The 14511-nt window shown below is 46.4% G+C and overlaps 1 protein-coding gene across 1 annotated transcript in view; it reads right to left on the minus strand.

Moving 5' to 3' along the window:
• The window catches only part of LOC146008266 (alpha-sarcoglycan-like), a gene marked incomplete at its 5' end in the record, with an annotated part of 44874 nt that extends 37958 nt beyond the window's left edge, over positions 1-6916 (minus strand). The window contains one exon of the mRNA XM_083147376.1: positions 6907-6916. Within this exon, the coding sequence (XP_083003502.1) occupies positions 6907-6916 (10 nt within the window). The remainder of the gene's footprint in view (positions 1-6906) is intronic.
• Positions 6917-14511: the final 7595 nt, after the last annotated feature.

The raw sequence follows: 14511 nt of genomic DNA on the forward strand, positions 1-14511 counted from the left end.
ATGCACTGTGTGGGGGTATGGATCATTGGGTAGACAGCAAGTCGACATGACTGAAGTTCTACATGGGTTAGGTCGACAAGTCATTAGGTCGACAGAAGCTTTAGGTTGACATGGGTGACAGACAAAAGGTCGACATGGGGTTTTTCACCTTTTTTTGTCCCAAATATCGACACAGTCGACATGGACACTGAAGTGTAGCACCGCGTCCCCTCGCATGGCTTGCTATGCTCGCCATACTTTGGGCACATTGCCTCGCTGCGCTAGGCGCACTACTTTATTCTCTCACCACTACCTAGTGGATGGTAGGCATGAAATACTGCCCGTCGGCACATGTTGGCTAAAAGCGACAGTGAAAAACCCCATGTTGACCTTTTGACTGTCGACCTTCCCCATGTCAACCTAATGCTTGTGTCGACATAATGGCCTGTTGAAATACCCCATGTTGACCTTAATGTATGTCGACATAATGGTGTTGACCTAATGCTTGTCAACCCAATGCTTGTAGACCTAGTGACCGTATCCCCTTTGGACTGACATTGAGAACCTGTGCATTAAGACATGTACAGGTATATATACTACTTTCACATGTCAAATACAGCCTTGCACCTGGGATTTGGACACGGGTCCATCCTGGGATCGACCTGGCCTTTGCAATGTTTAGAAGCCCACAGCAATCCAGCAATAAACCAGGTTGCTGATGTCATATGGGTTGGGACACAGCCAGAGCCGGATTAACAATGGGCCTGATGGAGCTATAGCTCCAGGCCCACTCTCCATATAGGCCCATTTTGTAGCTGAGGGCCAGGGCTTTCCAACGAGACATCCCCGCGTCGCTATCCCCCGGGAACCGGAAATATCGCCAGGCAAACCTGGAAAGTTTTCCTCATAGGATAACATGGGAACCGCTAATTCCGACCTCCAACCGGTTCCAACGGCTGCCAGTTCCCCCTACAGCATCACAGAAACTCGAGGTTGATCTCAGTCGAACCCAAATCGCTGGGCCTTCGATCTGATACCTGGTGGGTTCATTGGTTCTAGAGATATTGCAGGTAAAAAAAAAATTTCATTTCTGAAATGTAATTTCATGGCTGTTCATGTTGTTTGAGGACAGATTTCTCTGGAACCAAACGGCCCAGTTTCACGGGACCAAAATCATTCGAAGCCTACATGTAAATGGGTCAATTGGTTCCGAAGATATAGCTGGTTGTTTAAAAGGGGGCGGGGTGGTTTTTTGTCCCCCTCACACCAGAAAATGCAGGGACTAGGCTGGTGTAAAAGGGGCCAGTCCGAGAATGTCCCTGCATGATCCTGGGACCATATTCCCTGCATTTTCTGGTATTATTTCAAATAGCCGGGACATGCAGTGCTCTGAATACAGCCGGGCAGCCCCCTGCTCTCTGCCCGGCTGTTAATGGCTGTCATTTCTGCCCGGCGGCGACTGTCCCCCAGTTACCGCTAGCATATATTCCTCCTTGGCAATGAGCATGTAATCCCACATGGCAACAAGCATGGAACCCCTGGGAATGAGCATGGAACCCATGGCAATGAACATGGAACCCCTGGCAATGAACATGTAGGTATGCAACACTTACGTAGCATAATTTTTAATAGGCATTATGGTGTTTGGCATAATACGTAATGGAGATTATGGTGTGAGGCTTAACATGTAATGGGCATTATGGTGTAAATTTGTAATGTGCGCCTTTGGCGCGCAATGCCCCTATTTATGAAGCATATTGTGCATTATTGCTCAATCTGTTTGGTATAGTGCAGGCATGTCCAAACTATGGCCCTCCAACTGTGAAACTACAAGTCCCATCATGCATTGCCACAGTTTTGCAATTAGGGAATGCTAAAACTATGTCAAGGCATGCTGGGACGTGTAGGTTCACAACAGCTGGAGGGCCACTGTTTGAACATGCCTTGTATAGTGTGTATTTTGGCTCAATCCATGTGGCAAAATGTGAATTTTGCCTTAATCTGTGTGGCATAGTGTAAATTTTTGCTCAATCAGTGTGAATTTTGTCTCATTCCATGTGGCATAATGTGTAAGAAGCAAGTACAGTTTAAGGGGTTACTATTGTGTTGCATGATTTGTATAAGGGGTATATGGTGTGGTAAAGTTAGGTTACCACATAAAAGGTGCTGACATATTGTCTACCAAGTTTCGGCTTTCAGTATTTTTTTATGACTGGAGTGCCGCCTCACCCAGCAAGTATTTTAGGACATCGGCGTCCTGCGGGTGCACTTTTGGAGTGCACCCGCCATTATATCTCCCTGCATTTTTCTTATGCCAGCCCCCTGCCTTTTCCAGGCATATGTATATATATATAATATAAATATATAAACAGAACACTGGTCACGCCACCCACATTATTAGGTGCTGGCCGCAAGCCCTATTATTGCGCATAATAGGCCCTTGATCATTTTCAGCTCCAGGCCCATTTAGACCTTAATCTGGCTCTGGACACAGTAAAAGCGTGTCATCAGTGGAGGGGTCTCCAAGCGCTGCGTCATTACTAGTGTGAATGGGACACAGGTCGCTCAGCCCAGGTCACCCATTAGCACTGCACAGCAACCCTGGTCTGACCTGGGATTAACCCGGATTAACCCTTCTCTTGAACCAAGTCAGGATGCCAGGTTGCTGGACCCGGCAAATTGAAAAAGGCCCTTTCACATTGCACAGAGACCGGGGTTGGCCCAGGTTATTTTGCGACATGAAAGGAATATTAGTAACATATACTAACAGAATAATAAAATGTAAACTAAGAATTTACAGCATATGTAATAGTGCTCATGTAAATGCATGTACTTTCGCAAGTATGTGAACAGGGTGTTGCAGTACAGTTCTGTAAATATATTTTATACAGACATGCTACATGGAAACATAATAGCAAACAGCTGTATATGAAACATAACTAGATACATTCACTTGTACAATTTGCTACATACCTTTGTATGTTCATACATACAGTATAGCGTACTATACAATATGCAGACCTGCTTACAGCTATACCTATCACACATACAGTATAGCGGACTATACAATATGCAGACCTGCTCACAGCTATACCTATCACACATACAGTATAGCGTACTATACAATATGCAGACCTGCTCACAGCTATACCTATCACACATACAGTATAGCGTACTATACAATATGCAGACCTGCTCACAGCTATACCTATCACACATACCAGAGCCGGCCCTAGCCTAAATGACGCCCTAGGCAAGATTTTGGTTGGTGCCCCCTACCACCGCCACTAGTTCCGCCTCTGACCCTGCTCCCCTTTCCCAGTACCATCAACAGTCATCATAGCAGTCATCATTTTGGTGCTTCTACATGCAATATTATAAATAGAAACAGTGCACACATTTGGTGCGCAGCCCAAACAGGGGTGTGTTTTTGCTGGGAAGGGGCATGGCCACACAATAGTACCGCCAATTCACATTACGTCACACAGTAGTGCAACTTTATTCACATTATATCATGCGATGGTGTCCCTTATTCACGTTACATCAAACAGTAGTAGCACTTTACCTTATATACATTTTTCCTCACATTATTCACATTATACCCTTAGAAAAAAATCCTGAGAAAATATTGTATTTTAAGCACCTACATGGCCACACTGCAACCCAGCACAAAGCAGTGTGTGCTGGGCAGAGGAGAAGAGCTTCAGCTGCTGCTGACTTAAGGGGAGGGGGCCCGGGGCCCCCACTGGGCCCTTCCATCAGACTTTGGCCTGGGTAATTTGTACCCCCTACCCCTTTCTCTCAGCATCCCTGATAATACCACACAGTAATGCCCCTTACACATGACACACATTATTAATGTCCTTATAACCATAATGCCCCTTACACATTATGCCAACCTTTATTAATGCCCTTCATACACATAATGACACACATAATGCCCCTTACACATATGTTGCACATTATTAATGCCCTTATACACATGACACACATAATGCCTGTTACACATATGTCGCACATTAATAATGCGTTTATACATGACACAAATAATGCCCCTTACACATATAAGCCGAACACTATTGCACAGCCAACCCACCCGCAGACATCACTCGCACAGCCGCTAGCACTGTGACCTCTGCCTCTGCTTGGATACAGATGTTTCCTTATACATCTTGACTCAATAGGCCATGCAGCTCCTGGCCAGTTCTGCTAACGTTGGGTTCCTTTTTTGCTGAAAATTCGTCTTATTTGCATTGTTATGAGGAGTTTCCAATGATTAAAATAATATGCAGCATGCCTATATTCTGTGAGCAACTGTGGCTGTACCTGCATACGGAATGCTATGTTACAGTGATTTCCATGAATACACTATTTCATATGCAGATACAGCCTCACTCACACACAGAATATAGGCATGCTGCATATCATTTTAATCAGCAGAAGCTGCTGATGCCCCTAGGCATTCCAAACGCCCTAGGCAATTGCCTAGTTGGCCTATGCCTAAGGCCGGCTCTGACACATACAGTATAGCGTACTATACAATATGCAGACCTGCTCACAGCTATACCTATCACACATACAGTATAGCATACTATACAATATGCAGACCTGCTCACAGCTATAGCTATCACACATACAGTATAGCGTACTATACAATATGCAGACCTGCTCACAGCTATACCTACAGTATCACACATACAGTATAGCGTACTATACAATATGCAGACCTGCTCACAGCTATACCTATCACACATACAGTATAGCGTACTATACAATATGCAGACCTGCTCACAGCTATACCTATCACACATACAGTATAGCGTACTATACAATATGCAGACCTGCTCACAGCTATAGCTATTGTAGCACTAATTTAGCATGAGCACAAGCAGATCCCTCGGTGGTATAAATACCTCACATTTACATATTAACTAGAGATCCTGCTAAATATACACATATCCAATCACACATGCCTGCATTTATTTATAGCTCTGGGATATATATACAGCAGAGCTGGAAATCTGAGCCAAAAAGGGAAATCACAGAAATAAAGACTGGAAGGAAATATTAGGCAGATCTACACAGAGAGAGGGTAAGACAATTGCAGAGAGGGGGCAGATATTTGGAAAGAGTGCACTAAAAAGGAAAAACAGAGAGATAGAGAAGTAAATAAAGGGAGAGATTATGTACAAGACAAATACACAGACAGAAAGGGGACAATAAGTAGGGGGAATGGGGTGGCTTCATGCTACACACATACACACGGACAGTATGCTGGAACATGCCTGTCAGAAGAGCCACTCTCTCTGATGCCATATCTCCTGTGACTGCTGAGATGTTCAGGGAAAGAGTGACAATGACAGCTGGAAGGGGAGGAGAGACATGACCAGTAGTGACATAGGGCCAGTGGCATGCCTTGACCTAACCGCAAACGTATGAAGGCAATGCCCACTTACACAGCATGTGTCCCTACCATTCACTTAGCAACTCTTCTGTTTTTACTCCAACTTTAGCTAAAAGCATTGGTGCACCTCATTGTATGTGGCTCTAGATTCTGACAAGCACTTTCACTGACTTTATTTTCATTACAGTTTTCCAAAAGTATTTCTGACACCTGCTGTATTCCAGTGCTGTACTATTAAAACACACTAAGGTAGTGGTTCATAAACTGGGTGCTGTGGCACCCTGGGGTGCCTTGGGACACTTACAAGGGTGCCTTGGGTTGGTGGTCCAGGAGTAATTCAAATTAGTCAGTATAATAAGCAAAACTATTGTTTGTGTGGTAATATCAAATTACGTTATTACAGGCGCTAGAATGAGACTGTTCTCTCAACCAGCAGCTGTATAAATAGGGGTGGCCACTCACGGAAGATGAAAATAAAAACAGAATAATAAACAGAGCTACTTTGGGGAATTATTTTAATATGGGGTGAAATTTAATAGGATGAGAGATTCGAATGTGAGAGATTTGGTAAGAAATCTCCACTTTGAGTTTGCAGTGTAAATGATTGCTGATTTAAAAAAACTGGAGATTTCTTACCAAATCTCTCACATTCTGAATCTCTCATCCTATTACATTTCACCCATGATGTTACCAAATGTGGATATATAAAATATATATATATATATATATATATATATATATATATATATATATATATATATATATATATATATATATATATATATATATATATATATATATATATATATATATATATATATATATATACCAGGTCAGGAAAAGCTCAGTGTTGTTGAGGGATAGGACACCCTACTCCTGATTGTGGAGAGTCTTGTTCCCATAATGAATCTTACTGGTAAGGTTTTATATTGGATACTGAATTTTGCTTTTAGTAAGTCTCCAAAATGCAAACTGGAACATTAGTAAATATATCCCCAGATCACAATCCAATTGAGTATTTGTTGAATTATTTGAAAACTGCATCTACATTATTTCCACAAAATAAAACAAATCTTTGACACATTTCAAAAATTATCTTTGATTGAATATCGCACCCACTGATAACCATTCTTTTTTTCTCATACAGCATGATCATGGAAAAGTCTTTTGTCTTTGTAATAGAGCATGAAAAAACACATTCACATAAAAGCCAATGTAACTGCTTGTTACGACCACCCACCGTTGAATGACTGTGATTTGAATTATGTGGACTTTCCTTAGGCGCTACTCAGTCTCAAACAACCAGTGTGGAAAAATGCTTTTGATTGGCTGAGTGACTAATGGGACTCTCCAGGACAAACACATTTAGCTACGGGTTGTGTCAGGTTTTATATGGGGAAAGGTTGTATTATAACAATGAATGAATTACAAAGTAATGAGATTTTATAACATGATAGTAATGAATGTAGTTTTTTCTTTATCAAAGCTTAGAGAGATAAAGTAGAGAGGGTTAAAATACTTACCAATCAACTGTCATGTTTTAGTCTGTGTTTGATAAATGACAGTTAATTTTTCCAGTTCCTAATTGGTTGGTACTTTGTTCCTGATTCAAATACGGTGGCTGATTCAACTGATTTTTCTATTCTGTGGATGTGCGAAAAGATGCTAATGCTGCCGCCTCCTGGAAATGTTCTGACACTTGCAAATATCAGCAGCTTTGTCAGGCCTGGTTCTAGAAAAAGTGGAGCTCAGGGTGAAACATTTTCTTTGGTGTCCTTGCCCCCACCTACAGTGCCACCTACCAACAAGCAAAAGTAAAAAAATTTCATCAATGCATAAAAAAAAAGGTACCTGACGTGGATAGTGGGAGTACGAACAGGTTGCGAGGACACGTACCACGTGCGCTCGCCACACTTCAGTGTGACGTGGATAGTGGGGTATGCTAAAAAGCATCACGTATTGAATCGTACGCAAATCATATGCAAATTGCATGCGGTATTTGCATACAATTTGCATATGATGCGATCAGCAGGGAAGTGCCACCGTGAAATTACACAAGTACCGCAGCTTTTCCCGCAATGATAAATAGGCCTCTAGAGTGAAAAACTTCAAAATCATGGACACTGGTAAAATCAGTCTTATAGACCTATGTATTACTGCTGTGATTATTATCCATCTGCAGTGATGTGAAATTATAACTTTTTATATCAGTATAAATAACATGCACTCTTTTAAAACGGTCTCATAAATATTTTGGTACTTGTGTAGTTTCACGGCAGCACTTCCCAGCGGATCGCATCCAAATTGTACCAAAGCTGCTCCCAAAAGTAGCTGTCCCTGCAATCCCTAAAGGTGCCGATCCCCTAGCGGACACATTGAGGGATTGAGGCTATTAAGCATGTTTGAAAATCCCGATCTCCAAATGCTGGCAGGAATCACAGAGTTGAAACATTTTTAACGTTTTTCATTCCCCCCCCCGATCCTCCAACAGATCGCTGATCATCGATGTCCACCAATCAGCTGATCTAGTCTGTGGATCAGAGCTTCAAATGGATTAGTGGATCGGGACAACGCACAGCCTAATGTAAGGACACCTTAATACAGCTACCTCATTACTAGTATTAATACAGCAGTAGCGGACGAGTATCGGAGGTCATTGACACACTCTCGAGATTGGCCTCCTACTGTATTAGTTTTCTATAAACTCTTAAGTCTACATGTGCAGCTGCAGCTGTGTAGGCACCAACTGAACCAAACAGGGAACCAGCCGACGAGGAGAAAGCTATACAGAATGCAGGCCAGAGGACTCCAGGGGACAGAAACATTAACGAGCAGCTGCAGAGGTACCTGTGCAGACACCAACCTCCACAGGCAGACCCCAATGACAAGCAACAGATAGTATGGACAGTAGTCCGGATGGCTCTGCATGCAGCAGCATTGGATTGTCAGTGGCAGACACTGATCTGGAAATCCAGAAATCGAGGTTGCAGCTTCTGGGCCTATCCAAAGGCCGGAGCACGGTGGGCCCCCTTCACCTTGGGGCCCCATGGACGTTTGCCATTCTTGCCACCCTGTAGTTACGGTAGTGGTTTCCACATGTGTAATGGGCCCTTTAGGATAATGAAAAGGCTTCTAAATATCTGTGTGTCAATATAAAAATATGCTGATGTTAGACATGATCGCACTGGATTACTTTGAAATTGAAGAAAGTGTAATGCATAGAACTAAAAAAATATAACACCATATAGCTCAAGGTGCAATGGATCGCATAAAAAGTGTTACATCGCATGTCCTTTTCCTGCGCTTGCAATGCGAGGTGTGTTTCGGTGCGCATCACATTGGAGTTGCAAATCTCAAGGACCTCCATCAATATATGTATCGCACGTATATAAATGCACATCGCAGTGCACTTGTACAGATCGCATGCAATAAATATGATAGAAAAACCATTGAAGTAGCAAATCGCAATTGCAGGACTCCCGGGAAGCTGCCGGCAAGTACCGTTTGGACTAGAGATGAGCGGGTTCGGATCCTAGAGATCCGAACCCCCACGAACTTACCTGATCCGAGGCCGGATCCAGGGAGTTCGATGGTCGCCGCCATTTTTCTGAGTTCAAATCGAGGCCAGACGTCATCTTCCCGCTGTCGGATTCTCGCGAGACCTGGGGATATATAGTTCCCGGCGGTCGGCGCCATTATCAAACAGGCTGGTGATTTCAGACAGCACGGATGTGTCCGTGCTGTCTGCTGAGCGGAGTGGGGGGGATGACATGCTGGGGGGGATGACATGCTGGGGGAGATGATTTATGCATAGGGGGCTGCTGCTAGTGCTACAGAGGGGGCTACGTTATTTTAATTCAGCAAAAAATTTTTAATGACTGCTGCCAGTGCCCAGTATAAGTCCAGGGTGCCCGCATGTGTGCTGCATCAGTCCAGGGTGCCCGCATGTGTGCTGCATCAGTCCAGGGTGCCCGCATGTGTGCTGCATCAGTCCAGGGTGCCCGCATGTGTGCTGCATCAGTTCAGGGTGCCCACATTTGTACTGTATCCATCCAGGGGTGCCCACATGTGTGCTGTATTTGTCCAGGGGTGCCCACATTTGTACTGTATCCATCCAGGGGTGCCCACATGTGTGCTGTATTTGTCCAGGGGTGCCCACATTTGTGCTGTATCAGTCCAGGGGTGCCCGCATGTGTACTGTATCCATCCAGGGGTGCCCACATGTGTGCTGTATTTGTCCAGGGGTGCCCACATGTGTGCTGTATCAGTCCAGGGGTGCCCGCATGTGTGCCTTATAATTCTATGGGTGCCCCCTTGTGTCCTGTATCAGTCCAGGGGTGCCCGCATGTGTGCCATATAATTCCATGGGTGCCCCCATGTGTCCTGTATCAGTCCTGGGGTGCCCGCATGTGTGCTGTATAATTCCAGGGGTGCCCCATGTGTCCCATATCAGACCAGGGGAGCCAAATAGGAAACTATGCTGACAAGGCATCTATGATATATGGGGATATCCCTGTGTCTGTTATTATTCTATAGCTACAGTACTACACAGGGAATTATTTGCATGGAATGCTGATTGCAATTCTCAGTATAAGCTTTTATTATGTATGTCCACTCCTAACAAGTATATTGTCAGACATGAATATCTTATATCCCTTTACTTGTATCAACTTTGCAACAAATAATTTAGCGGTAATTAAAACTATGCGTATTGATTAATACATAAAAACAACAGTGATGTGCAAGGGAACCTTTGTCATTCTGCTGATCTAGTCACAAGCCTTTGACACCATTTAACAAATGCAGATGTATGCATAGTATCACTTCTCATTGTTATATATACAGATGGGGCATGGCTCATCTTTGCAGGGGATGGCGATGGCGACGCCAGCCGCCATCCCACGCCAGCCGCCATCTGTATAGCGAGAAGGGGACGCACGCGCGCACGAGAGGCACGCGCGTCCCGCTTCCAGCACTTCCCCCGGGTCACCGCCGGCTTGTCGGTGGTCACCCGGGGTCCCCGCCGCCTGCCCGCACCCCCCCCCCCAACCCTGTCCGTCTCCCTGAAGCGGAGACGGATAGGGTTCCCGTCGCCCCGCCGACGGAGATTGAGACGCGCGTGCGCGTGAGACGCACGTGCGTCTCAGTCAGATGGCGAGCCGGGCTGCTGGCGGATCGCCAGCGGTGACGTTCTGGCGATTCGCCAGCAAAGAAGAGCCCGGCCCCATCTGTATGTGTGTGTATATATATCTCTTATATATTTGGCTACATCTGTCACTCAAAGTGGGTGTCTGTGTCTATAACGCTCTGTTCCTGGACTTTCCTCTTAATGTGTGATTGCCTTCATCTGTGCTGAACACCTTTCTGAGAAATTAACCTGTTTAAAACAGGTGATGGCAATCATACATTAAGGGGAAGTCTAGAAACAGAGCATTGTGTCCCTCCTGGAGAGGGTCATGTTGGGAGGTATGTGACAGAGAACCAGCCCAGTGAGCCCACAGACAGTGCCAGACACCCACTGCCTTCCCATGTTGCCCAGCACTGCTACTCCACAGCCACCAGGTGAGCGCCCCCCTCCCGCGATTTGCGGCAAAACCTCCCCCCCGCGCGCCCCCCCCCCCCCCCTCCCGCGATTCGCGGCAAAAACACCCGCTCCCCCGCGACCCCCCCTACCGCGATTCGCAGCAAAAACACCCCCCGCGACCCCCCCTCCCGCGATTCGCTGCAAAAAGAACCCCCCCACGACCCCTCCCGCAATTCGGGGCGGCACCCCCCTGCGACCCCCCTCCCGCAATTTGCAGCAGCCCCAGGATTAAATGGCACATGCAAAACACTGACATGGCTATGGTCGACAATGAAAAAGGTTGACATGAGTTTTTGAAGATTTATTTTTAATTTTTTTAATTTTTTCATATTCATTGTCATGTGTCGACATGGAAACCAATGAAGTGGCACACTTATGTCAACATTTACATGTGTTGACCTTTCTGTGTTGATTTTTTCTTGTGGCGATTCGCGTCACACCCCCCCGCAACCCCCCCTCCCGCGATTCGCGGCAACCCCCGTGACCCCACACCTCCCGCAATTCGCGGCAACCCCCCACCGGAACCCCTGTGAACCCCGCCCTCCCGCGATTCGCGGCACCCACCCCCGCGACCCCCCCTCCCGCAATTCGCGGCACCCCCCCCCCGTGATTCGCGGCAGCTCCAGAATTAAATTGCACATGGAAAACACTGACATGGCTATGGTCGAAAATGAAAAAGGTTGACATGAGTTTTTGAAGTTTTTTTGTGTCGACATGGATACCAATGAAGTGCCACACTTATGTCAACATTTACATGTGTTGACCTTTCTGTGTTGATTTTTTCTTGTGGCGATTTGCGTCACCCACCCCCACCCCCCCACAACCCCCACTCCCGCGATTCACGGCACACACACACACACCTCCCCCGCGATTCTCGGCACCCCACCCCGTGACCCCCCCTCCCGTGATTCACGGCACACCCCCGCGACCCCCCCTCCCATGATTCGCCGCAACCCCCGCCCCGTAACCCCCCCTCCCGCGATTCGCGTACCCACCCCCGCGACCCCCCCTCCCGCAATTCGCGGCACCCCCCGCGCGATTCGCGGCAGCTCCAGAATTAAATTGCACATGGAAAACACTGACATAGCTATGGTCGACAATGAAAAAGGTTGACATGAGTTTTTGAAGTTTTTTTTTTCATTTTTTGAATGTTTTCATATTCATTTTCATGTGTCGACATGGACACCAATGAAGTGCCACGCTTATGTCAACATTTACATGTGTTGACCTTTCTGTGTTGATTTTTTCTTGTGGCGATTCGCGTCACACCCCCCCCGGAACCCCCACTCCCGCGATTCACGGCACACACACACCCCCCCACGATTCTCGGCACCCCACCCCGTGACCCCCCCTCCCGTGATTCACGGCACACCCCCCGCGACCCCCCCTACCATGATTCGCCGCAACCCCCGCCTCCGTAACCCCCCTCCCGCGATTCTCTGCAATCCCTCCCCTCCCGCGATTCGCAGCATCCACCCCCCCACAACCCCCCTCCTGCAATTCGCGGCACCCCCCGCGACCCCCCCCTCCTGCAATTCGCGGCACCCTCCGCGACCCCCCCCTCCCGCGATTCGCGGACACCTAAGTTGCAATACAGGGCATCTTTCATACAATTCTAACCATATTTCTCATATACAAACGTTCACAAATTAAGGGGGCGCAGCCCCTTACGACGGTGTGAAGAGCGCCCGTAGGGCGCGATGAATCACCTAGTATATATATATATATATATGTATGAATAATTACAAATCACTTTTGTAATTATTGTGTTTTAATTAGCTATTCCCAGGGGCGTAACTCTCAGAAGAAATGGAGCCGCCTGCCTCCATACTCCAAGCCCTGAAGGGGCACCTGCATCTACAGCAGCACCTGTGTGGTTCACATCAGGATCCATCCAGGGGTGCCCACATGTGTGCTGTATTTGTCCAGGGGTGCCCACATTTGTGCTGTATCAGTCCAGGGGTGCCCGCATGTGTACTGTATCCATCCAGGGGTGCCCACATGTGTGCTGTATTTGTCCAGGGGTGCCCACATGTGTGCTGTATCAGTCCAGGGGTGCCCGCATGTGTGCCTTATAATTCTATGGGTGCCCCCTTGTGTCCTTTATCAGTCCAGGGGTGCCCGCATGTGTGCCATATAATTCCATGGGTGCCCCCATGTGTCCTGTATCAGTCCTGGGGTGCCCGCATGTGTGCTGTATAATTCCAGGGGTGCCCCATGTGTCCCATATCAGACCAGGGGAGCTGCCTTTTTTTAAATGAAAATAAAAATAAGTTTGTTTTTTTTTTTTTTTTACTGCAAGGGCTGTTAAATGCGCTGTAGTCCAGGGGTAAGCCAAGAGTGCTGTATAATTCATGGGGTGTTGCTAAGTAAGGTGTGCTGCTCTTTTTTATAATTAAAAGAATACAAATTTTTATTTTTACTGCAGGAATTTGTCTGCCGTATAATTCCATTCCTGCCGCCATGTGTGCCGTATCAGTCCAGGGGTGCCGCCATCTGTGCCGTATAATTCCATGTGTGCTGTATCAGGTCAGGGGTGCCACCATCTGTGCCGTATAATTCCTGGGGTAAGCCAAGTCTGCCAATTCATGGGGTGCTGTCAAGTGTGCTGTATGAGTCCAGGGGTGATGCTAAGTGTGCCGTATCAGTCCAGGGGTGAGCCAAGTCTGCCAAAAAATTCCTGGGGTGATCCAAGTCTGCTGTATAATTCATGGGGTGCTGCCAAGTGTGCTGTATTAGTCCAGGGGTGAGCCAAGTCTGCCAAATAATTCCTGGGGTGATCCAAGTCTGCTGTATAATTCATGGGGTGCTGCCAAGTGTGCTGTATTAGTCCAGGGGTGATGCTAAGCGTGCCATATCAGTCCAGGGGTGATGCTAGGTGTGCCGTATCAGACTAGGGGGGATGCTAAGTGTGCCATATCAGTTCAGGGGTGATGCTAAATGTGCCGTATCAGTCCAGGGGTGATGCTAGATGTGCCATATCAGTCCAGGGGTAATTGAGGTTAATATAACGTAGGGGCAAAAAATAAAAAACAAAATTCTGCGATTTTAGCAGTTTTTATGCTTTTTTAACAAAAAATCAGAACCCAAAACCCAAAAAATCCAAACACAAAACACTTAGGAGGTGTTTTGCCATTAGAACCAAAAACCTCAAGGTAATCAGAACCCAAAACCCGAAAAGTGGCCGGTGCACATCCCTAGTTTGGACCCAATTTTCTTTAAGGAAATATCCTTTCTACACCCAAGGACTCGCCCCACCTGCTTATTCATCTGATCGGATTCCCCCCACCTTTGCAAGTCTCTTGCCAGTTACACTATGGATATCTGACCACTCGCAGCAGTGAGGACTCCCCAGCAGGCTTATTCCATCTGAGCCATCGGTAGAGTCCACTTTAACATCTTCAGGACACCATAAAGTGGCTAATAAGGACTCCTTCACAATCTTCCCCCAGGATCAGAGCAGGCTATATTATCCTTGAACTGGTGACTATATAATTGGGTCCATGACAACCATTCCTTTATTCAATTCTTGTTTTTAATGTAT

Source organism: Crinia signifera, chromosome 6, assembly GCF_055691185.1.
Source record: "Crinia signifera chromosome 6, ASM5569118v1, whole genome shotgun sequence".
Taxonomy (NCBI): Eukaryota; Metazoa; Chordata; class Amphibia; order Anura; family Myobatrachidae; genus Crinia; species Crinia signifera.